The sequence below is a fragment of the Rhinolophus hipposideros genome (genome assembly GCF_964194185.1).
Source record: "Rhinolophus hipposideros genome assembly, chromosome: 4".
NCBI classification, from domain to species: Eukaryota; Metazoa; Chordata; class Mammalia; order Chiroptera; family Rhinolophidae; genus Rhinolophus; species Rhinolophus hipposideros.
The window spans coordinates 103,418,912-103,445,131 of NC_138050.1; the positions used below are offsets into that span (position 1 = coordinate 103,418,912).

General features: G+C 41.1%; 1 protein-coding gene across 3 annotated transcripts in view; it reads right to left on the minus strand.

Annotated features, from left to right (window-relative positions):
- AGPAT5 (1-acylglycerol-3-phosphate O-acyltransferase 5) overlaps window positions 1–26,220 on the minus strand; it is a 53,452-nt gene that overhangs the window by 24,442 nt on the left and 2,790 nt on the right. For all 3 annotated transcript variants that reach the window (XM_081046990.1, XM_081046989.1, XM_081046991.1), the window contains exons 2-4: window positions 16,153–16,222; window positions 7,707–7,822; window positions 3,359–3,448 (exon numbers count right to left, since the gene is read on the minus strand). In XM_081046990.1, the coding sequence (XP_080903116.1) occupies window positions 3,359–3,448; window positions 7,707–7,822; window positions 16,153–16,222 (276 nt within the window). The remainder of the gene's footprint in view (window positions 1–3,358; window positions 3,449–7,706; window positions 7,823–16,152; window positions 16,223–26,220) is intronic.

Sequence of the window (26,220 nt, forward strand, 5' to 3'; positions counted from 1 at the left end):
CATGTGTCTGGTGGCCCTTTGTGTGTCTTCTTTGGAGAAATGTCTATTCAAGTCTTTCACCCATTTTGGGGTTATTTGATTTTTTTGCTAGTGAGTTGCATGAGCTCCTCATGTACTTTGGAAATTGACGCCGTGCAGGGTATGTGGTTTGCAAGTATATTCTCCCTTTTCACAGGCTGCTTTTTCATTTAGTTTCTGTAAATCTAAGATTATTCCAAGTTTTTCAATTTGTTACCGAAAACACAGAGGGAGGCTTCCATTTAGGAAGCAGAATGCTAAGAGTACTGCTCCCAACCCCACAACAACAGAACACTGGCTAATCTGCGAACTGAACCCTTCAGAGAGCTGAGGCTACAAGGCACCCATCTCACCCAAAACCGAAGGGAAGAAAGGCAACTCAAAGGAGAGATGAGAAGCAAGCACTTGTTTACTTGGGACCAATGCCAACAGATGCCAGTGAAAAGACTCAGCTACAACTTTTAACACATTACAAAAGGCTGAGTGTGAGCTGTTGAAACAGAAGCAGCCCTGGGCCCACAGAGACAGAATTTACCAGAACGCACAGGCTCTATTCCACAGACTTCACTGTGTACTCACAGAGAAAGAAAACCCGGGTCTGGGCGAGAGGCCTGAGCACGCATCTTAACGACACAGCCCGAGGGAGGAGAAGGGCAGTCAGCACTGGAAAGGCAGCCAGCCCAGTCCAGACCCTGCTCCACTGCCCTTCCTATGGACAACAGTCTTTAGTTTCTGCTGGAAAGGTAACAAGGCCCTGCTGCCCTTGGACATGGCTGAAGCCCAGTGCAGCTGGGGGCTGCACAGAAAGGAAAACGCTGGACAGAGCAGTGGAGGAGTGCATGCTGGGCGCAGGTGCACAGCTAGGAGCCAGGCAGGATGAGAGAAGGCTCCACCGCCAGGAGTTCCTCAGGACAGCCACACACACCTCCCCTCTCCTCCTCCCACCGCCAAACCAAGCAGAGCTAAGTAATGGTATCAGAGGATTATTCCCGGACAGGTGGAAAAGGGAGACCAACTGTGAGTGCAGCACAAAATGGCTGAGTGTTGAACAGGCGCTGAGAAAAGCTCTAGCATAACATCTCCCTCCCCACACACAACGTAATGGTGCTACAGGAATGTGAAGTCTGCAGGAAGAATTCCAGTGATAGGAAGACCCAAATCCAGCACAGCTCCTGACTACACTGACTCAGGCCTACAATGCCAGAGAAAGGAAGGTGTATCCATCCTCAGGTAGCAAAACTATTGACTTCAATCTCAGCTGTGCTTCTTACTCAACAAAAGCTCAGGAGGGACAAACGCAGGGCAGATGCAGCAGTCGGAAGAGACAAAGCAATCATGGTCCTCAGACTCAGAAACAGCCCCGGGGTTGTAATGACCAGATAGGGGCTTAACTATGGGTGGCACGTGGAGGCTGCCATGGGAAAGGTGGACACCTTCAGTCCGGGGGATCCTTTCCACACAGACATGGAAACTATGAGACGGACCAAAAGGAAATAATACTAGGAAGGAAGAACAGTAACGGGGATGAAGACTGCCTTGGAATGGTTCATAGAGCAGGCAAAGGCAAGGGAAGGGTCAGTGGACTTGAAGACAGGTCAACAGGAATAACCCATTCTCCTCCCTCCCTTCCTCTGTCCTTCCCTCCCTCCCTCTCTCTCTCTCTCTCTCTCTCTCTCTCTCTCTCTCTCTGTCACACACACACACACACACACACACACACACACACACACACACAGAATGTGCAAGAACAGCCCCCCAAAAGAAAAAGCATTCAAGAGCTACAGAACAATAGCGAATGGGCCAAATCATGTATAATTGATGGAGAAAGACAGAACAGGGTAACAATAACATTTAAAGAAATAATGGCCAAGAATGTTCCAAAATTAAAGACAGATATCAAACCGCAGACCCAAGCTCAGAGAACCAACCAAGATGAATATGGAGGCATATTTATCAGGCATGCAGTAGTTCACCTGCTGCAAATCCCAAACAAAGAGGAACTCATGAAGGCAGCCAGAGAAAAAAGTCATGAAGGCACAGGACGGCTTCTCAGCCTGAACAGTCCTGAGCACTCCAGGGTAGCACTCAGCACGCTACAATCCACGTTACATGGCACTGTACTGCCTTGCGGGGCATGCAGCACCTATGGCAGGAGAAACCTCCTGGCCGCCACCTGTGCCTGGGGTGACCAGACAGCAGGACTGGACAAGTGGGATGGACTCTCTGATGTGCAAATTGATGCTGAAATTTTAAATAATTTTTCTAAAGGAAAGTGGATATATGTATTGACAACCTCTTCTGTCTTACAGAGACCAATAAGCAATGACCCCAATTCTGCCCCAACATACCAAATGGTTTCAGGCTAAACAGACCCTTTCGAAAAGCTACGCTTTGTCCTCAGGGGTGAGTAGGAACAGGATAAAGAAGTTTTGTTCATCTCATTACATTCTACTCCAGGTCATCCCAAAGCAGGAGCAATTTCCTAATGCAAAAACTAGAGGATGTGTGTAGGTGAAAAGCTGATACATCAGGGCACTTCATCAGCTGACTGGGAAGCTGCCTTCAATATAAGCTCTGGCTGCCACCCATGAGCCCTGATGAGGAGAAAGGAGGAGACAAGAGAGGCAGGGGACACGAAAGGAAAAAGAACAGCACTGGGACCCAGGAGCTGTGTTTCTGAGCAACAGGACGCAAACCGTGTCACACCCGGGGTCTGGGGACTGAATGAAGCTCACGTGGTCACGGCAGGCATGCTGCCCTGTCCTCGGGGAGCCAGGGGCAGGGCCATTGGGCGGCAACTGGCCTCCTTCAAAGAGAAGGCTGAGATTCTTTTTGGGGGGAGCGAAATTTTATAAAATAATATTTACACTGAATGATTCTGGGTAGATATGGATAGTGCTTTTGGCTTTTCAAATAACTCAATATGTACAGGAAAGCCAAGTTTATACTCACAGACAGAAAAGAGTGGTTTCTTCTAAAATTCCACCTGATACTAAAGCGGAAAAGGAGTGAGAGCTACTCTGAGCAGCTCCAGTGTAAGGTTACAAGCTGAGTCCCATTTTCTAATTATAGTCGAAAGATACCAGTGTCCTTCCTGCCACTGCTCCTCAAGGTCAAGACTGACAGCCCCCGGGAGAGGCTCGAGTCGCCTGCAGCAACCTTCCTGAGGCCCAAAGCGACCCTACCTAGGTTTAGAGGATGTTGTTGCCGGAACAAAATTCAGAATTATTCATTACACATGGGATAATGTATGTTCCTAGCAATTCTTAAATTCGAACGAAATTCTTCCACTGAAAAATGAGGGTTGATAAGAAAATAATAAAAATGAGTGAAATCTTACCGGAGTTCCTGTGTTCATGTAACTTTGCAGCTTCTTTCTCATTTCCTTTTCATTAAATCTGGCACTTCTCTTTACGTAGATTCCTCCATGCTGCCACATAAAAACAATCAGGGAAAAAGTATTTACTATTAGACTATCCAATGGCCAGGCATCTAAAAGGTAACTTTACTCCCAAAGAGTAAAGAATAAAATTACATTGTAGGAATTAAACTAAATTTAATACGTTCAAATATTAGCATCTAAGGAACATTAGCTGAAAAAATTCTCCTATGTCTCAACATAATTCAAGTAAAACTGCATATTATGTGGGAAAATATATTAACATTTAGTTTTGTTGGCAGTAAAAAATGCTTTCTTTCTTAAAAATACATTTTTAATATAAAAACTCAATTAATCAGATGAATTTTAGTTCTCAACTTTTCTACTGACTTATTGTAGAATCACTAAGAGGTGTCCTTAAAATGTCAACACGCATGATCTTTAGGGTTTTTAAAAACTGACCCAGTACAGATACGTATGTAGTCCTGTTGTTGACTGGACTGTACCCGCCAAACTCTTCGGTTGAAGTCCCAGCCCCCAAGGTGATGGTATTTGGAGACGGGACCTTCGGGAAGTAATTAAGGTTAAATGAGGCCCTGAGGATGGGTGTGTCGGCCCTCCTAGGACTGGTGCCTTAGGAGAAGAGGTCACTAGGACGGGACACGTGAGTGCGCAGAAGGAGCACACAGAGAAGGTGGCCACTGCACGGCGAGCAGGGAGGCCCCAGGAGAGACCAACCCTTCCGTCTTGGACTTCCAGCTTCCGGAACTGGGAGGCAATCAATTTCTGTTGTTCCGGCCATCCAGTTGTGGTACCTTGGGGAGGCAGCCCTAGCAGGCTAATACAGGCACTTTTATAAAAATTCAGGTAACCTTAATGACGCTGCATAAGTGCACGTCATCAAAACTTCGCAGTGGGTCAGTACACTTGTTGCTTTCCTCTGTGCTAATTTGAACACATCTGTAAAATAAATGGACTGGCTGAACTTGATTTTGCCTTAATCAAGAAAAGGACATAGACAGAGAAAAGCAAGGAGGGGACAGTCCAAAGCAGAGAGGAAGCGTGACGGCCTGCGATTCTGGTATGAGCGCGATTGCCTGAGTGCAGAGAAGCAGCTCAAAGTGCTGTCTAGAACGTCCGGCACTGTGTGCCCAGACAGAATCAATGGCAGAGCCAAAAGCCACAGAACGCATATAATGCAAACATTTCCCCAAGCTTCCACTGACATTATATCTGTTCTTTACATAATACTTCTTCCCTACCTTTTACCTTGCTTTGAAAGTCTATTATAATTCAAAACGTCGGAGGAGTTGTTTCACAGGTATAGGAAAGATATGGAAATGAAGACCAGGTATCCTTCCTTAAGGAGCTTACTGATTAGTCGGGAAGTGAAACATGCACACAAGTAAGAGATAAAGAGAATTTGGTAAGTGTTTTAATAAAGACAGCCCAAAATAACAGCGGAATGGAAGAAGGAGAGTAACTGCCAGGCTCAGGAAGGGTTTCATGATGACCTCTAACCTGGGCTTTAAAGGCAGAGGAGAAAAGGGATTTATGTGAAACTGAAGGAACAACTTGAAGAAGGATATGGAGGTGAGAAACAGACTCAGGTTAGAGCGTGAGGTCGTGGAAACAGACCAGGGTAGACGAGGTGACATGTGAGGAACGGGACCTGCTGCAGCTGGAAAACACACAATTCTGAGCAGCTCAGTGGCTTGACTACATGTGTGGTTTGAGAAGAGAGAAAGCGTCATTGTGGCTAGAAACTGCCGGTTCTATCTGAAGTCCAGCACAGCAGATGAGCCCCTGGGCACTGCTGGAGCTGCGAGATGGTGAGCACACCCACTTGTTTTGATCTCTTCTCCCAGAGAAACAAAAGAATAGGGCACATCTATTCAGTGCAAAGTAAAGTACAATTCCTGGGCTCTGGATGTTAGTTACACTTTGCAGCCAGGCAGGCACAAGTCAGGGAAAAAGTATTTTTTTCCTCACGTGGTCATGGCAGGCATGACCAACCCCGTTGGTCTGAAGCAACCCCAGTCCGCTTGAGGAGCCTAAAACGTTCCGTTTGATCTCAAGTTAGTACAATGGAAAGATTAAAAACCTTTTGTGGTTGGTCATGGGAGCTTAATGTTCTTACAAAAAGATCCGAGATCCCCAGTCTACTCTGTGCAATAACCCTCCAGATCACTATTTAAATGGTTATAATCCTAACAACCCCCCAAACTAAGCATACTTCCAGGAATTCTGAATGTGTGAGGCTCGTCTGCAGATATTTTCTTGAAACTACTCTGTGTTTTTTTTTTTTTTGAGAACCTAGCCTGTCTTAGGGTTGAGAAGGTCAAGGAGGGAAAGACAAAGAAAGGATCCTAGTAAAATGGACATGAAGGAAAAAGGGAAACGAGACACAAGGCCCCTGACTGGGAACATTTGGTGTAAACTGGCTTTTTATTTCAAAAGGTGCATTGGCCGCCTCCTATTTCTTGCAAAACATTATAGAATCTATTCACAAATGTTCTTCTCTCCACATAAAAAGCTTTACCCCACTAGGACTCCTCATGGAATCAGGCAACAAAGTCTCAGAAAAAGCACATTTCTTTCCTCTATTTCTGAATGTCAGGCCTTCCTCAACTTGCCTAATAATCAGACAGTTACATCTGCTATAAAATCATTTAAACTTTATAGGTATGTTCATCATTTTATAGGAAGGACTAATGAAGTCCCAAATACTCTGTTTTAAATATTACTTAAGTGTAATAGTGACTTTTGTGTTTAAAAGAATAAAGGAAGAAATAATACCTATAAGCAAAACTGTAAAAATAAAACACTTGGGAGAAAAGCAATTCTTTCCATGAAGAATATCATTTACAACTCATGTATTAATACTCATCTGTGATCTACTTAAAATGCCATCAGCTTTGGGGCACAAGAATATAAACAGGTGCACAGTTACAAATGACATCAATGAGTAAATGAGAGGTCACTCACAGCTGTTATACATATCTCCAGTTATCTTCACAAGGCTTAAATAAGCAAAAGCACTCCCTGGCACTTTTATTTTTTAAAAATTTAACACAACAATACGGTTCCCAAGATGCCTGCTTTTGATTGCTGGGGCGGGGTGGGGGGTTGCAGGGAGGGGAACAGAACTTGGTAACAGATTGCAAAGGTAAACTGCACCTTACAATGTTCACAAGCTGGCGGTCTGAAATGTTTGCTTTTCGGAATATCTGTACTATATTAATATGTATTTTTCTATTCAGAGAAAATATTTAGTATTTTATAAATACAATAATTATAAGAAATTCAAAACTTGAAAGTCCATTTCCTCATAGTTTGCTTGTAAACAGCTATCTGTGAATAGCATTCTTTCTGCTTCACTCAAGTCGTGGAAAAGGAGCCCCTTTAAAAGGAAAATTTACTTCCTGGCGTGAAGTCCACCTATTAGTAATCTACCCCACTTTTTATATGCACCCAGTAGTTTACCATGCTTTTCATCAAAATACATACGAAAGTGACTTTCCTTTAAAGACTCGGGAGAAGAGGAGAAAGGAAACGAGTACTGGAGCACTCCAACCTCACACACACACACTGGTCAGCGGCTTCCGGACAACAGGCCTTGGGGGCACTGCTGGCATCTGTCCAGGCACGCACTTTCTGAGCTACATATTCTCAAAGCTCTTTGTAACTTTAGCCTTTTTTCTTTCATCTATTATTAAAGTCTTATTACCAGGCATGACTTCCATACAAATTTTACACTTGATAATTAGAACATTCAGCATCAGATAATTTATTCAGAAAAGGCATAGAAAAATGCTAGTAATCCCTTTCTGAATATAAAAGAACCTGTTATACAGTTTCGTGCCCTGAAGGTTTTATGTAATTTTAAAGGGCATCTTGGGCAATAACACATGTTGAATATTTATTATGTACCTGGCATTCACACTCAGCACAATATTTTACATATAGAGCTCACTGTTTTTTTTATATCCTACAGTTCATAATTACTTTTAGTTTCTTATGGTAATTGTCTATCAAATTCTATGCTTTTAAATTTTCCTATTTGTTTGATTTTTGTACATTTACATTTTTGCTATTTAACTATCTGGGTAATCAGACAGGTATATAAATATACCCTATTAAACATGAATTAAAATAACTTCAATTTAGAATAAGCTATTAAACTCATAAAAATACCCCCCACCCTGAACCCATACATTTAAATTAAGTGTATGCTAAATTTTAAAATCTGAACTTTTTATAAGCCACATATATATATATATAAAGAAAATAGAATAGAAAAGGTTACCTGGGAAAAATAACAGCCATATAGCGGAAGCCATTTGAGGCCATCTTTCAGCACGTAGCGCACGTGTCCCAGAGCGTTCTGCCGGATGGCCAAGATATCGGCAATAATCCAGTCCACTGCAAAGACAGCCCCGGTTAGTGCATGCACCACCCACAGGTGAATCCAGCACTACCTTCACAGAACCCGAAAAAGCCTCTTCACAACACTGTGTAAGGAATATGCTTTGAAAATATGATCAGAATTTAAAAATTTAAAGCAACACCAGGCATTTAAAAAACAAAAATGTTGTGTTTCTTAAAAAAAATTGTTTTTTTGTTGCTGTTTGGATGGTTTGTTTTTTGCATTTCTTGAAAGGCTTATTTCATGAACAAGTCAAAAGTCACAAACCACCCAAATTAATCCAAAAGCAGCATGAACAAGGAATAAAACAAGCTTCCCTAATTCTTAGTCTAGAAAACTTAGTGACAAAATGATAAGCAAAAAATGGTTAAACGAAACTGTCATGTGTGGTTAAATCTCCTATATATACACTGACATGTTCCACAAAAGGCAAGGACTCTTTACAAGTGAGTTATGGGACCCAATACTAGGTTATAGCAGCATTCAAACCAAAGATCTCACACACCTTACAATAGTGCTAGGCAGACAAACACGACCAAAGGACTCGTATCCAGGCTGTTACAAATCTAGTTACACAGATATGTTATTACTAAAGGGTTGCAAAAGCAAAAATAAGAAGGCATGAGTGAGTTGATAACAACAAGAACATTTGTAGAAAGAAGTAAGCTGTTAATTGAGCTTTCAAAGACAAGATACTCTGAACAGGAGGACCCTCCCTTGCCAAGACACAGGAACCAGAAAACTGAGTGGAGTGCAGAAGACAGTAAGTAGTACACAGAGCAAACCGTTAAAGGAGAGAGATTAGAGGAAATTAAATGACAAGCAGAGGGCAAATGGTAAAGGGTCTCCGAGACCAGACTGGTCTGGATTTGAAAGTAAATGGCTACAACTACCCTCTCTTGATAAGAATAAGAAATGTAAGGGAGACTTTTCTAGTATCTATGGATGAACTGGACGATGGGATACTTGGGGAAAAAAAACTGGTTAAGAATCTGTGACAGGAATATAGTCCTAGGATCACAAGTGGATTCAAAGCCACGGAAATGAGAGAACAAAAGAAGTTAGAGGGGAAAATGTCTTAAAACACACAAATCAAAACCTGTAGGAAGTAAAAGCCGAGAACTTAATGGAGTTACAATCATGTTTTAACCAAAAGGGACAGTTTTGCACAGTTACAGAAAACGTGACAAAATGATAAGCAAAAAATGTTTAAACAAAACTCATGGGCGGCTAAATCTCCTATATATACACTGACATGCTCCACAAAAGGCAAGGACCCTTTACTAGTGAGTTTCGGGACCCAATACTAGGTTATAGCAGCATTCAAACCAAAGATCTCACACACCTTACAACCGTCAGCTCTGTGAAATCCTTCCGGCAATGCACCGCTAGACAGAATACCCCAAAGAAGATTTACCCAACTTAAACACTAAATATTATCCCCTTGGAAAAACATTTTATCAAGTATTATAAATCCCTTTTCAATCTTTTTATCATTCACAAGTTAACTCATGATGGTTTAAGAGTTACAATTATTACACATGAGTATATAAATTCTATTACAGCTCCTTTAAATAGTGAAGTGAAGATTTTCCCCTACAGTGAATTCTGTTTGGCACAGTGTCTACCAGCTGGAGAGACCTACGCTATGGAACTATCAATTGTCACTTTTCTCTAAGTCTGTAACTTCCTACAGACGCCCTGCCCTGTCCCCTTCCCTCTAGTTCAAATCAACTAGACAGTTACTGATAAAGTTTTCCTTCTGATTCTGTCCTAGAATCTAAATACAGTGGTACCTCGGTTTTCTAACATAATCTGTTCCGTTCGAAGTTCTGAAGACCATTAGAGTTCTGAAATGTTCGATTCCCCATAGAAAGTAATGCAAAATGGATTAATCCGTTCCAGACCTTTAAAATCAACCCCTAAAAATGCAAATTTAGCATGAATTTTACTATCTAATGATTTTATCTAGAATTTTAGAGAGCCACAAAATTTACGGCGTTTATAAACAGAAATGTTAGTCAACGGAGACGTTCAAAAATGGAGGTACCACTGTAATCAAGCTTGTTATAACTGTACCTAATGTACATCAACTCTGAGCAAATTGTGAGAACTAAGTGTATAGTTTTCAAGCTAACATACAACCTGGAACACATTTGGGCTACAAGGCTAAAAATAAGATTTGGTATCTTTTCCTGAACAACTAAAGTTGGGGAAAATTTTTTTAATGCATTTTTATATTAAAACACACATGGTTCTATTAAGGCCTAGGGTGCATCTTCCAAAACCTTTTAAGAGATAAAGTGTAACATTTTAAAAATATGTCATGTTTGTAATGAACTGTCCTGGACCAGGCCCTTAAACCCTGGAAAATTTTACTAGAGAAGTTGAAGAACTAAGTTAAGTGTCAAAAGACACACGCTTTATGCCATCAATTTTTCCTACTCCATTATCTTTTTTACTTTTCCTGTTCATTTACAACTAGGTTTCAGATAGGAAACACTAGACAAGGCTGAGAAACTGACAGCTGAGATGGTAATTTATTTTACCTTTACAATAACATTCACGTTTTGTGTTCTGGTATAAATGATTTAATTAAGACATCAGGAGGGGCCAGCCCGGTGGCTCAGGTGGTTGGAGCTCCGTGTTCCTAACTCCGAAGGCTGCCAGTTCGATTCCCACATGGGCCAGTAGGCTCTCAACCACAAGGTTGTCAGTTGAATTACTTCAGTCCCACAAGGGATGGTGGGCAGCGCCCCCTGCAACTAAGATTGAACACGGCACCTTGAGCTGAGCTGCCACTGAGCTCCCCAATGGCTCAGTTGGTTGGAGCGCATCCTCTCAACCACAAGGTTGCTGGTTTGACTCCCGCAAGGGATGGTGGGCTGCGCCCCCTGCAACTAGCAAGGGCAACTGGACCTGGAGCTGAGCTGCGCCCTCCACAACTAAGACTGAAAGGACAACAACTTGCAGCTGAACGCACCCTCCACAACTAAGATTAAAAGGACAACAACTTGACTTGGGAAAAAAGTCCTGGAAGTACACACTGTTCCCCAATAAAGTCCTGTTCCCCTTTCCCAATAATAAAAAAAAAAAGGATATCAGGAAATGTAGCTATGTAAGAATTCTTCCATGGTGATCCAGCCAAAGCAGAGCCATCCTCCCCATTAACTTGGAAGAGACGGGGAGAGGGCAGAGGAGAGGCAGGCAGAAAAGCAACTCCCTCGTCTTGGCTATGATGAGACCAGAGTTCCTACTTCATAAGGGGATGGTGTAGTCCCAGAGGGATACTGCAGGAAGTGCCTGCCTGGCACCCTGGTGAGCGCTCATCACCCCTGCTGTTAAATGTCCCCATGAGCCAAGCACTCTGAGGTTACGAGGCAACTATGAAAACTGCCTGAAAATCCTGACAAGTAGATATTACTCACACCTTACCAACAAGGCTTAGAGAGGCTAAGCAATCTGTTCACTGACACACAGCCCATTGCAGGAGAGTATATGAACCAGGCTCTCTCTGACCCCAAAGCCCAAGACTTTTTATGACAATGTACTCAACACACGTTAGTCGAGAAAAAAGGTCACGTAAAACAAGAAAAGAGAGCATTTCATGAGATTACCGAGGTAAGTAGAGTCCAAAGCAGATAGTTCAAGGGTGAGAGGGAAGAAAAACAAAGAGCCACTACATCCTTGCCGACTCAAGAGAAATAAGGTAAGGGAGACGAAGACAGATGAGACAGCAAGGACACAGTAAGTGAAAATGAGGGAGGAGAGAGACTCGATTCCTTGGGACATCGGGCTAAGAAGAGACTTGTGTTCGGCTGGCACAGGCAAGGGTAAACTACCGTATTTCCCTGAAAATAAAACTTAATCGGAAAATAAACCCTAGCATGATTTTTTCAGGATGCTCGTAATATAGCCCTACATCCAAAATAAGCCCCAGTTAAAATTGTCAGCCAGACAGACTCATTTAGTATGTCCATTGCAACACACAACAGACGTACTGAATTATAAAATAATATTACTATATAATTAAATATAAATAATATTATTGACATTAATACTTAAAATAAATGATAATATAAATTATAATTAAGTATTTCTAAATACCCAAGCAGGTGCCTTTGGACGACAGGTAAATGCCTCTGTAAACAGATGAACTTGAGACTTATTGCCGAATGACCAATCGGAGTACAGACACAACACACGAATAACATGCACACTTGATAATGAACGGACATGGTTGTGTCTAATATCAATCTTCATAATTCAATACAAGTATTGTAATGGACGTACTTAATGCACTCGTGTGAAATAAAGAAACGTTTTCTGAATTTTGGTGCCTGCAATTTTTTGTCACTTTTGTGTGGACCATCATTCTTCACTGTCATCATTTTTGTTGCCACTCCTGTCTCGTATGTCTTCAATTAACACTTGATTTAATGGTAGGTTTAAAGCGAAAAATATTTTGGCCCCCAGACAAGATGAGTGCAAAAAGAAAGAGCTATTTCCGTCGAGTACAAGAAAGGAATCGTGGAGGACTCCCTTTGGCCACCTCGCAAGAGAGCAAGAATCTTACGGCTTTCTGCAAAAAAGAAGTTGGATCTCAGAATGGTCTGAAAATGGCGAGCAGAGTACGATAACCTCAGCTAACAGGTAGACAAGGGAAATGCTAAGAAGCACAAGTGTGGATCAGGTCGGCAACCATTATTTCCTGAGCTGGAAGGCATTATCTGTGAATGGATTGCGTCAAGGAGAGCAAAGGCTTTGGTTGTGTGCAGGGCTGATATTCAAGCATCTTCCCTTGCAATGGCACCACAGTTAGAGATATTCCCAGGAGAATTCAAAGCATCACAACACTGGCTGGATGGCTTCCTTCAGCGATATGAACTGTCTCTAAGAACGACAATACTGTTCACGCTAGAAAATACTGAAACTATTAAACATGTGCTTGCATTCAAGCCCTTTGTTGATGGCATCGACTTTTCTAAATACCAGCTCTCCAACATGATTGCTATGGATGAAACTGCAGTGTTTATGAGCCAAGGATCTCAAACGACAATTGATCAGAGGCGTGCCTCGTCAATCTACATTCCCTCCACTGGTTACGAAAGACCATGTGTTACCTGTATTTTGGCAATTCGTCTAGATGGAAAGAAAGCCCCACCTCTAATCATCACTAAGGGCAAGAAAGATAAGGTTGAATGTGTTTCAGGCATTTATGTTCTTGAAACCGAAAAAATCTGGTGCAAACAAGCAGGTATAAGGAAGTGGGTCGATTTAATGCTGCCACTTGTTTTGTGAGGTGGCCAAAGAGGTCTGCTAGTCTGGGATTCAGCCAGCACTTGCTGTGCTAAAGACATGAAGAACTTCCTTGCAGAGAGAAGAATAGATGAAATAATGATTCCCGCAGGAATGACTGCCTGTCTCCAGACTCTTGATATTGCCATAAACAAACCATTCAAGGCCCATTTGTGCATGGAAATCAATGACTATATTGAAAATAGAATAGAGAGGTCATGACAGGTGAAGAATTCCTGGGATAAAATCACTGAGAGCTGTGTTGCCAATGCACTACGAGCAGGCTACATGAACAAGAAGTGCTCATCTAAGGAGAGTTCTGTTGCTGGACATGAGAGATTGGGGCCAATGGTTCTACAGGAAATGGAGTCGCAAGAAATTCAAGCTGAAATTCGGGGTTTGGAGAGTTATGACAATGTTCTAGAAGATGACATGACTGTATTTGAATAAATATATATAGATTTTTGTACATGAATAAATGAATAAATGTAGATTGTTGTACATGATAAAATAAGACATTCTATGAAAATAAGCCCTAATGCGTCTTTTGGAACAAAAATTAATATAAGACCTAGTCTTATTTTCAGAGAAATACGGTAGAAGTCTAAAATGATTGAACAGCAGTCCTTGAAATGTTCTTTCTGATACTTACTTTTTGAGAAACTCAGTAGTGATCCTTAATATCTCAAGACGGTTTTAAAACGGGGACCTAGATACAACAGGTTAATGACCCAAGTCCATGGATGAGCTTTAGGGGCCGCTAGAACCTAATACCACATGGAAAGTTTTATGTGCCCACTTTCTTCTGGGAAAAGGCTCCATTTCTCCTATCATAATTCTGACTGAAGTCTGCAATTCTAAAATAATTTAAAATCACTACCTAGTTGTGTTCCTAAATTAAGGATTAAAAAAACAAAGGCATGAAGCCGGTTAGCTCAGTTGGTTAGAGCGCGGTGCTGGTAGCACCAAGGTTGCTGGTTCGATCCCCACATGGGCCACGGTGAGCTGCGCCCTCCTTAAAACAAAAAGTTAAAGAAAAAACCAAAGGCATTAAAAAGTAGCCTTCTCAAGTCCTGAAAGCTGACTGCCACGGAACCTTTCACTAGAAAGGTCCTTGGAGGGAAGGTGCGAGGGGCAGGAAATGTTTCTCTACTTTTCAGGTCAGCTGTGGGCTGACTGTGGCGCTCCTACTTCCCAGGTGACCTTCCAGTTACAAACTCAAGAAGAATTTAAAAAATCTGTTTCCTTCCCAATGTTTTCCCAGAAGTCCTCACTCTGGAGTGATGGCGATCATGGCCAGCACATAGTAAGCACATCAATGACACTAATGGTTGTAATTGTATTATTATTACTGTTCCACCTCCAGGAGTATTCAGAGTACTTATTCCACACGTGACACTACTACCAAGCTCTTAGTAGAACTATATTTCCATTGAAACCTGGAAAAGGGGAAGTTGGTAGAGTACGAACAAGGAATTTTAAAAAAAGAGTTTGTAAAACAGAAAGAAAATGCTATGAATGAAATTAACGATTGGATCAACATAAAGGGAATTCAGGTTATCCTGATCCATTCCTTTCCCTGGGCCCATAAATCCTTTGTATTCGGATACGGGAACCCTGGTGGAAACATGCCATCAGCAACAGGATAGGAATAGCAAGACTGTGCCACTAGTAAAAACCCCAATTGTGTCTGGAGAAAGAGTCAAAATACAGGAAGGAGAGAGGCTCCTTTGTAGGCCAGAGTTAGAAGCAGATGCTGACCACAGGGCTGCTTGCTTTGCTAAAGTCAGCACATGTAATGAAATCAAATCCTCTGAGCTAGTCATGCTGATACAATGAGGAAACTACACAGAGACATCAAAATTCCTATCCACCCTCGGGAACGTCAACACTTGGCCTATAAACCTGAATGTAATCATTACTAAGCTAAGTTGAGAAGGATGCTTTTGACTCCTTTTACGTTCTGTACCGTATCTATGGTGTGGGCAGAAATAAAGCAAATAAGCCACGAAGTGACTATTGACAGCAGGAAGATAAAGGACAGCCATGGACATAAGAGATTTCCATGCAGGTGCTATCATTGGTCAGGTTGTTTCCAGATGTCAACTTCCAGGTGCTGTGTTTTTAAAGTAATAAAAATGGAATTTAGGAAGTATGCATTAAAGGCAGTTACAGGTTTGAAAAATATGAAGTGGGATAGTTTTGAAATGAATTATTTCTTGAACTAAAAATTACCTTAACCAACGTCAATTTCTTAAGTTTTGATACTGTATGCAGTTAGGTAAGATGTCATTGGGGGGCGTTACTTGAAGAGGTCGTGGGACTCGGGGTACTATTTCTGCAAAATCTTGTGAATCTATAATTATTACAAAATAAAGAGTTAAAAAAAAGTCCCTGATGTGCTTTAAAGTATGAGGTTGGTGCAAAAGTAATTGCGGATATTGCATTTTTAACCTTTTAAGCCGGAATTACTTTTGCACCAACCTAATACATATTCTACAGTATTGGAGACCACAGGCTTCTGCGATTCCTCTTATATAATAACAAGCTATAATTAAACTAAACCATTTGAAGAGGCAAAAGGAATTGCGGGCACTGGGAAAAAAAGGCTGTATTTAGGAAATGAGGACTCACATATTGGTACAACCTTTCTGTACTTAAAAATCAAAAATATAAAATGGATATACCCCTTGACCCACAGATTCCACTTCCAAAAACATAACTCACAAAAAGAAGAAGACATCAACTATTAAGGAACTATTCAAAGACACAGAAAAAAAGAAAGGAAGAAAACAGCTTATTTACCCCCATCAGAGGGAAAGGGAAGTATAGGAAATTCAGAGCTTTCACATTCCTGACTTTCCAAAAAGGTAAAATCAGAAAAATACAAGATCATGTATAATATGTGCATTGAAAATTCATGTTTCAATAACAAAAAAAATTTTTCATTTAAATATGCAAGAACATTACTTTGAATGCCCATGTACTTTCTGCAGAAAAACTTGTTTCATGCAAATGAAATACAAACCTGTGCTTTGATGATTTGCTAAATATATTATATTTTCTTTATTTTTTGGCAAATCTCCATATAGCAATACCTAAAAGATAAAACAAAAACAACATGACTTTGACATTTTAAAGCATGTACCACTGTTAACACACAAAGTAGGACAGTGTCAAAAAATTGACCAACACCTGATGTCATGAATATTCCAACCATGATTAACCCAAACTAACTTTCTCTTAGAAGTCTCAGAGAGCATAAATGATGCATGTTTATAAAGTAGTTACCTGCAGAGCAGGTTAATGGTCATAAAGAATGACCAATATTCTCATGAGAAAAATGTAAGTATTTACTGACTGCTGAAATTTACTGATGAGATACATCTTCTTTCAGAGCCTAATGTGTAATGGAAGAGAGATGTGTATACAATAACTGTCATGAGACATAATGCAAATATTATAAAACTACAACACATTTTATTGTCAAGAACTGTCCGTTGCCTAGCAGAAGTACTACTCATTAGGTGTGATTTCAGCAGGTAAGATGAAGGGAGAATGCTCATGGAAAGATCGACAATGAAATGGAGGTGACAGCGCCTGAGCCCTTTGGGGTACACTTGGCAGTGTCCCAGTCAGACACAGGCTGCCGGCAGAGGGGGCCTGGGCGAAGAGGCCAGCAGGGAGACCGGAACCAGAATATAAACAGTCTTCTGAAGAGCAAGCTCAAGGTGAAGACTTTGTATGTTATAGGGAAACGTGTCCCATGGTCAGGACTCTTTTATCCCTATAAAGAATGGAATAGAAGGAATGCTGGATAAGGGTGACTTCTAGGAAAAAGTGGGTGCTAGAAAGAAGGGGTACATGGTAGGCTTCAACTCTGAGAGTCAAGTTTCATTTCTTAAACTGGGTGGTGGGTACATAAGTGTTCATTACAGGAGTCTTTCTGCAGTTTTGTGTGTCTTAAATATTGCATAATAAATTATTTAAAGAAAGGAGAAGTACATTTTAAAAGACTTCAAAGGACAGGACTGCTAACAGTGGTATTTTTTTGTTCAAGGTATTTTGGTTTCTGTAGCTTATCATTAAAGACCACGCAAGATTATGAATTAGCTAAGGTTTTCTAGATCTATCTTTTAGATGCCCAGAGATTATCTTTTGTTCACGACACTACTCATTCATATCTTAGCAACAGAAGAAAGAAAAGGACATTAACCTAACATTTCTGTAGATAAATGGAGCTAGATGACAAAGTTCTGGAAGCAGGAACTCAGGCTAAGGTCTCGATTGTCTTCCTTAGAAAACTGTGCAGTGCTATGCATATGTGTTCACAGTATTTGCTCAATTTTTTATTAAGGAAGTTTATCGGTGCCCCAAACCCGCAAAAACAAAAACAAACATGACCGCAAACAAGACCGCAAACCAACAGCCAATCTACACAGGGAGAAGTGGCATTCTGGCTGTGAGCCAAAGCTGCTTCCAGACAGCTGGTGTGACACACTGGTGTCAGGTACTGTAGCCACAGGGCAGGGGACTTCTGGCTTACCTTCTTGGGTAGGATGTCACATGTAAGGCTGAGGTGTGACTGATTTAGCCTGAGCACCACTGTGGAGATCTGTGCCCCAAGGGGAAGGCAGCACCAGAACCATCCAAGAAGAGCTCCCCTCCCCCATCCCTTCTTGCTCTCAGACCAATTAAGAGACTGCCCGGCTGCAGCCTTTGAAGGTAAATGACAAACAAGCGATTAAAAGGCATTTTAGTTTGATTGTGGTGGTAATTTCAGTGTATTCATATATCAAAACATCACAACGCACACCTTAAATACATACGATTTTGTATTTGTTAAAATAACATGTTTTTAAATAATAGGCATTTTTCACAGGGCTATAGTACCAATCATAGAAAACATAGCACTGCAAATTTTATCTTCCATTAAACTAAATACCGTGTTTCCCCAAAAATAAGACCTAGCCGGACAGTCAGCTCTAATGCATCTTTGGAGCAAAAATTAATATAAGACCCGGTCTTATTTTACTATAAGACCAGGTATAATAAAATATAACATAACATAACATAACATAACAATATAATACCGAGTCTTATCTAAGACCGGGTCTTATATTAATTTTTGCTCCAAAAGATTCATTAGAGCTGACTGTCCGGCTAGGCCGTATTTTGGGGGAAATACGGTATATCCCATTTTTAAATAAAATGAGATGGTGAAGGCAGAAAGGAAACCACCAACATAAGCATGAACATCTACTGTCACGATAAACACTGTCCCGTCGTGAATACACTCACTGTACACGAAATGGCACTTTCTGGGCCCAACCCCCCAACCTGACCCTGAAGGAGGCCGTGGGCGCCTTATTCAGGACCCATAGTCAGTTCACGACACCACCAGCTGAAGACGCCCCCACTGCTCCACTCTTTGGGCTTAGTCCATTCACTATACCCTGTTGGCCTTGAAATGCCACACTTTATTTTGTTTGTGGACACAAACCTGAACTGAAAGCTTGGCAGGAGAAGCCTTCTCTGCACGCCCTGGAAGGCTGGCTCCTTTCCCCTACCCCTGAATGGCATCCAAAGGCCTGGCATTTTCAATGTGCTATTCGATTAGTTTCACAGAGCGAAATATGCTCAGTATTTAATGGTATTTAGAGAAAGCAACATAAGTAATGAATTCAGTTGGGCAAAACAGGTGAGCCAGATGTCGTAGGTGTCAGTTGATTCCATGGCTGGCAGGGGAACTGGGGAGAAGAGCCCCACTCTGAGCATCCTGACCCCCAGATGCCCAATGGAGCCTCCCAGCCAGCTGGTGCATGAGGTCAGAACCAGCCAAGCCCCGTAGGGAGCGTGGTGCAGGCCAGGCTGCTCAGGGAGAGACAGGACCTGCTCACACACTAGTCAGGGGAGGAGGCATCTACCAAGGGTGGGTGGGGTCTGCTGTGTCTGCTGTGGTGACACCACAGGTTTCATTAAAAACAAACTGCTTTTTCAGAAGTGATCACGCAACAATTCGAAATGCTGAGCAAGGATGAGAAACATCTCACTGGCCAATGGACTGTTTTAATTCTCTCACTACATGAAACGCAAACGTTCATTTTCAGGAAGGGTAAACTGTAACTTCAGTAGACAGCGATACAGAAAGATTTTGTCACACAGCCTCGTTTTCATTTGGTCAGTCGACTGTTGCCAGCTGTCTGGACGGGGACAGATGCATTTACAGAACTGGTTGTGCAGGATGGAGCCTTCTGTGCAAACAGCTTGGATTTGAAGCCCAGTCCATCACCTTACTAACTACATGAACTTGAACAAGAGTACCTGACCTCTCCACACCTATTTCTTTACCTGTAACAGGAGTATGCTACCGTGTTTCCCCGAAAATCAGACGTGGCCGGACCATCAGCTCTAATGCATCTTTTGGAGCAAAAATTAATATAAGACCCAGTCTTATTTTAATATAAGACATATAAGTCCGAGTCTTAATATAACATAACAAATATAACATAGCATAACATAACATCACATAATATATATTAATTTTTGCTCCAAAAGATGCATTAGAGCTGATTGTCTGGGAAGGGCTTATTTTGGGGGAAACAGGGTAACAGTAACTACTCTTTGTAGGGTTGTGGTAAAATAAATGTAACTATACATATAAGCTACTTCACACAATGCCTGGAACATAGTAATCTAAAAAAAAATGTGAACTGTTATCATCATCCAATTTTGTGAAATTTTTTTTGTGTGAAATTTTTTATTCAACACTATGTTAAGTGCTTAATGAACAAGAAAAACAGCTATGTAGTCTACCTTCCTAAAAGAAAAGTCTCTGATAGTGCAGTGACAAAAAATTTCAGTTTGAATAAGATTGCATGTATAATTCATAATCTAATTATGACACTTATAATCATTTGAAATGTATTTTTAAATGCATTTTTATGCGAATGAAATATATCACCCACCAGTACAAGATTTCTACTGTAATGCATACAAAAACTATGGTCTTTTTCCGCCCAATGTGAAAAATTTTATTGAGTAGAAAAGTTATGATGACCCTTTAAAACAAGATCAAATATAGTCATTTGTCTAATAATTAGTATGCAATATGATCATGCAACATTTATAAGGTGTGATCAAAAGATACAGTGAATGTTTAAATTTTAAAATATTTATTATAAGTCACATTGCCATGAATCCCCCTCAAAACACTCCCCCTCGCTTCGAACACACTCATCCCATCGCTCTTGCCACTTTCTGAAGCAGCTCTGGAAGTCCTCTTTCGTGAGTGTCTTTACTTCATCCTCCATCGTGACAACGCTCCATGTCACACACACCACTTCTGGTACATGGCAATTTCTGGTCAATAAAAACATTAGTGTCTCCTCACCCATCTTATTCACCGGATCTGGAACCGTGCGACTTCCGGCTCTTCCCCAAAGTCAAAATAACCAAGAAAGGTAAACGTTTTGAATCAATTCAGGACATCGAGGCAGCCATGACAGTGCAACTAAAGACACTCAGGAAAGAGGACCTCCAGAACTGCTGCAGAAAGTGGCATGAACCACAGGTAAATGTGTTCGAAGCGAGGGGGGGTATTTTGAGGGGGATTAATGGCAGTGTGTCTTTTACTGTAATGAATTTCTATTTAAACATTCACTGTGTATTTTGATGACACCTCGTAAGTGGAACCTCACAAATCACAAAGCTTTCTTCCTCATTTATCACGTGTGTCTCTGGGCGTGGTCCGTACTCTAAGGGTGTGCTTTTGCTGAGCATCTATGAGATACGGTCACTGAACTAGGAAGCTACTCGGACCATCTCACTTAGTCTTCAAGGTAACAGGGAAATATTCCACTCAAGGATGAGAACAGGAGTTGAGAAGCTGACATACAGTGTGACAGAGAACTAGGAGTGACATTCAGGTTTCTCCCACCAAGATCCAAAAATCTTTCAAATGTAACAAATCTATTCTCTGCAAAAATTCCAAATACAAAATTTTAATGAGAAGGCTTCTCATACATTAGAAACGTATATAATTTTTTTCACATTGAATATTCATCAAAAGAGAAAAAAACTTGTCATAAAAAATGGAAAACCGACATAAAAAATCTTCCTACAGAAATACAACTTAAGAACGGGAGCAAAGCCACACACTCCAGCTCCTGCATCTAACTTAGGGGAAGGGCGCGGGGACGTGCGCACACCTCCCACGCAGCTGGGTGACCCCTGGTTATCAGCTCCATTACTCCCGTGTTTCCTCAGCCTTGTTCATTTTGTTTTGTAACCTCATTATACAGTTTCGCCTGTCTTTAAACTAACTTCTTTCTACAATGCTAAAGGGTGTGTTATTTGAGGGTGGAGACCATTTAATGAAGCTAAAGCACTAGTGCCCAGCATGTGGTTAGCACTTAATACAATCCCCTCTCCAGGTATCACCCCCTTACCCCCCATTTCTTTATGCTGCTGGAACTCCCACCGGAGATGGGGCAGAGCTGTCTTCCAAATGTCACTCACACTATACACACAGCCGGCCAGCCCCCTAATACCCCCAAGCGACTGTTGCTTATTTGGGGTGTGCATTGCCAGTTCCGACGAGAAACAGAACAATAAACCTGAGAGAACTGCATGGGTTCGAAAATTGCAAAAAGTACAAGTTTTTATGGGCAAGTAAACAAAGGTTTCTCTGTATTGCTGGCTGCTCCAGAATTCCCTCCCTTTTATAAAGTCCCTGCCCTTATTCCCTCTCAGTCTTCCTTCTGAGGATGGAGGTCATGTCTCTTCTTTTATCCAAGTGAAGAATGCAATTGGACTCACTACACCTGTAGATACTGTTAGATCAAAACTTGTCAACTACCAAGGCCGGTCATTCAACAACCCTCCCCCTTACAGGCGAGATTCACGTACATTTGCACAGAACACAGACCAATATCCCCTGTAGACGGCTCTGCCCTTTTGCTACAAGGAAAAAAAATCACCAAGTCATTCTCCCCTTTATTGCCACCTCCCAGGGGTTACAATCTCATAGCGAGGACAACACATACATTAAGCTATGCTGCTGTAATGTCAGTGTTACACATAACTGATCCTGACATTGAGATGGGGCGAGACAAGGACAGATGAGGAATGGCGGGGGCTGGGATTGCAGGCAGGAGGCACAGAAGAGCAGTCCAAAGGCACATCGGTGAGCATGCGCTGGTCATTTGGGGGGTTCTGCAGAGGAAGCAGCAGGTGGGCCAGTGAGACCCCTAAGTGGAAAAGCTAGCCGGGGCAGAATGTAGGAGTTTGGTTTTTATTTGGTTACCAGTTGAGAACCTCTTTTTCCTAAACAAGCCATGCTACTTCCTCCTGTTTCAAGAGTCCAAGCAGCTCTAACGATTGATACAGCCTTCTTGAATATCCCAAGCAAAGTCACTGTATCTTTGTTTCGCAAAGCTAATAAACACAAACACTCCACTTTCAGTATTCTCTTCTATAGTAATCGTCCATGTTTTTCCTAGTGGAAATACAGAGAGAGGGGGACCTCATTTCAACCAGTATGACCTCACCACCAGCGAAGCATCTTCAGAAAATGAACCCTGACGCCAGACAGCGTTGGGCTGAATCCTGGCTTGACCACTACAAACGTGAACTATTTATGCCTTCATTCAGTCGTCTGTAAAATGGGAAGCATGGGGCTCCCTTGTGGAAATGACTTACACAACTGAACAATACTTGGCACAGTCAGCACTTGCTAAATGCTAATTTTGCTACTCCTGCCATCCTCTCCCTTTCCCTACACATCCAGTCACAAAGCCCTACCAGCTACCTCTAAGGTGGACCTGGGATTCTGCATTCTCTCCACATCCACTCAGACCATGGAATTCCCTGGATTAGAATACCTCCCAAACTGGTTCTTCAGAGCTCCAGGCAAACAGCACTCACTTAGGAAGCTTCCCCAACACCCCACTCTCCCCACTAAGCTAACAATCTGACAAGCACAGTGCATCTTAATTGTCTTGTTGTGTCCTGTTGCACTAGATATGAGCTCCATAAGGGCACGGACCTTGTCCATGTTTTTCTTCACTGTATCCTGCAGTGTCCAGCAAAGGACCTAGAATGAGATGCACACTCCCATACTGAATGAATGAATGAATGAATAAATGAAGAGCAGGTTCTAGGGATTCCCTAGTGAGAAGTTACTACTTAGTTTTGGATTGTTTATTAATATCAACTTGTTTGAGAAACCATAGTAAAATTCCATTTAAGAAAAGTCAACTCTCAGTTTATTCAGCTTAACAACATCAGACAAATTTAAGAGAGAGAACGAAAGTAAATTATGTATATAGAGTCATGTTTTCCGTTGCTTTCCATCATAATAACATAAGTGTCACATAGGTATGTTTAGTGTTACTATAAAACCCACCCAAAAAGTTAATTCAATAGGGAAGGAGTCTTCCCACAATTCACACATTTATTTAAAAGCTCTTGGAAAAACCCAGTGACACCAAATTGTTGCATACCTGGAAAAGGTGTATGTAAGTAAGGGAACTTTAACTTTCTCAAGATATTTTGGCAGTGTTTCAATGCAGCTGTGATTTACAATGGAAAAATAAGACCTTAAAAAAAAATCTTACAAAAATGCAACCCCCCAAAAACTGGTTTCCTCACAGGCCAGGACTTACATTTACAGAAAGTGTAAAAGAGTTCTAATTACATTTCTCTAAAATTTTCTTATAAGTCTATTCCCCAGCCAGATTTAAGTTGTGGCTAGTCTGAAATAGTATTTGATTGGGAAATGTTTGATTTCCTGCCATAGGCTAGTGTCATTCTACTTATGCAAATATAGAGGCAAACCCAAACCTGCCCGCTCTGCTACCCCCAGCTAAACTGAAGGACAGAGCTAAAATCTTTTTAAAATCTTCACATGGATGATACATATGCAGAGAAAAAGAAAATTAAGGATATGAACGACAAGTTATATTCTCTTAGGACTACTGACATTGGAGAAGGCTCTGGACGACATTTGAGCAGAAATGCAGAGAATCCAGACATGATAAAAAGGGGTTGCTTGGACCAGTAAGGTCCTTTCTCCGAAATTAAATAAACATGTTTTGTTCTAATAGGGTAGCTGCCTTTACAGCAAGACACACAATACAAATTTAACCCATTAAGAGTTTAGGACCATTTTTGAGGAAACAATGTGACAGAAAGAACCAGTCATAAATGATCTCTAGGTATGAAGGCCTTGACTGTTTCTGAGAACTTGAAATACTGTTTCAATTAAAAGTATGTATTATTAGAGAATTTAAGAGTATGCTAACTGAACGGATTATGTAAATATCAAAATCTTACAAATTCTATATCCCGCTTCCAGTATTTTTTGAACTATTTCACACTTGAAGCAGGTCAGTTGAGAAACTAACTTATATCATATTTCACATTTTATTGTTATAATGTATCACGTTAGCATTTGGGGAAGAGAGAATTAGCAGACAGAGTGATTAGTGTAAAATATATTTTAAAGTAAATTTCAACTGATTGAAGCAGGAAGAAAACGGTGACTAAAATATTTATTAGGTGCATGTATCATAATCACTAGATATTTTTGGCCTGCAACAATCCATGATCAATTTTAGTATATTCCACTGGAAGTAGGGGAAAGAGTAGAACATTTTTTAAAAGTAAAGAGTAAGGAATTCTGACATTAAGAAAAAATTATATTAACTTTTACCAGCTTCCAAAACAACACATAAGATTTTTCATGATCTATCATAACTATTCCAAGTGTCGTTCATGCAGTGATATCATTTAGGCTAGAATTCTAGGACCGAAACTACAATCAATCTGTTTTCACCTCAACTAGAGGTTATAGTAAGCAACTCACCTCCACTCCTACATGAGTCCCAACCACTTTCTCTACCAGCACGCTCCACTTTCTTTCTAACTTCCGACAAGTTTTAAACTCCGGCTCCAAGATATACATGCGGGGTCTTCTGGAGTCTCCAAGCACCCCACATTCAAGTTATTTCTTACTCTACGGGTTTTACCGTGGTGACCATAACCAAATGTCGGTGTATTCAGCACACTGCATAAATCAATCCTTAGTTTGGAAGTTATAGTACATCTTATTTATCAGGGCTGTTTTGTTTATGGTAAGCTATCACAAGATGGTAACATAAGAATCAAGAATTAACACCAACACACGAATAAGTCATTGGTTATTATACAGAATGAAGACTGGTTCTGAAAATAAGATTACTCAAATGCTCTACTTGAGGAATATGTGAAAGTCAATTTGAAAATTAGAAAGTAAAAGTTTATGGGAAATTATTTTAAAAGTAACCTTGGCATATCGAACCAAGCTCCCTTTACTCTAGTATGTGAAAAAAAAGTAGAGACCCAAATTCTTTAATATAAAGAAATAAGGCAAAGTTAAAACTAAGAAACAAGACATTGACTAGGCTGAATCCAGGAGCTGTTACTGTAGTGGTTTGAATGATGACCCCAAAAAGATGTGTCCCGTCCTAAGCGCAGAATTGGGAATGTGACCTTATTTTGAAAAAGGGTCTTTGTAGATTAAGTTAAGGATTTTGAATTGGGGACACCACCCTGGATTATCTGGGTAAGCCCTATACCCAATGACAAGTGTTCTTATAAAAGAAAGGCAGAGGGAAATTTAAGATAGACACAAAGACGGTGGCAGGGGCACCACAGAGGCAGAGATTGGAACGATGTGGCCACAAGTCAGGGCCGGCTGGCAGCCACCAGAAGCTGAAAGAGACAAAGAAAGGATTCTTCTCCAGAGCCTCCAGGAGGGGTGAAGGCCAGCAAATACCTTGATTTCCGACACTGAGCCTCCAGAACTGGAGAGCACAATTTCTATTGTTTTAAACCACTGAACTTGACGTGCTTTGTTATGGCAGCCAGCAGACTGTACTACAGGTACTTGAATCAGTGCTCTCACAAGAGGAAAGAGGTGTGAATCTCAGCGGACCTCAAATTAAGAGAGCTACATCAAACTTAAAATCCTTATTGCTTATTCCACAGGAATAAATGGTGAAGAAGGTACCCCGTTGAGTTTCAGTACTAACGAGACTCTAGAAGAACCTAA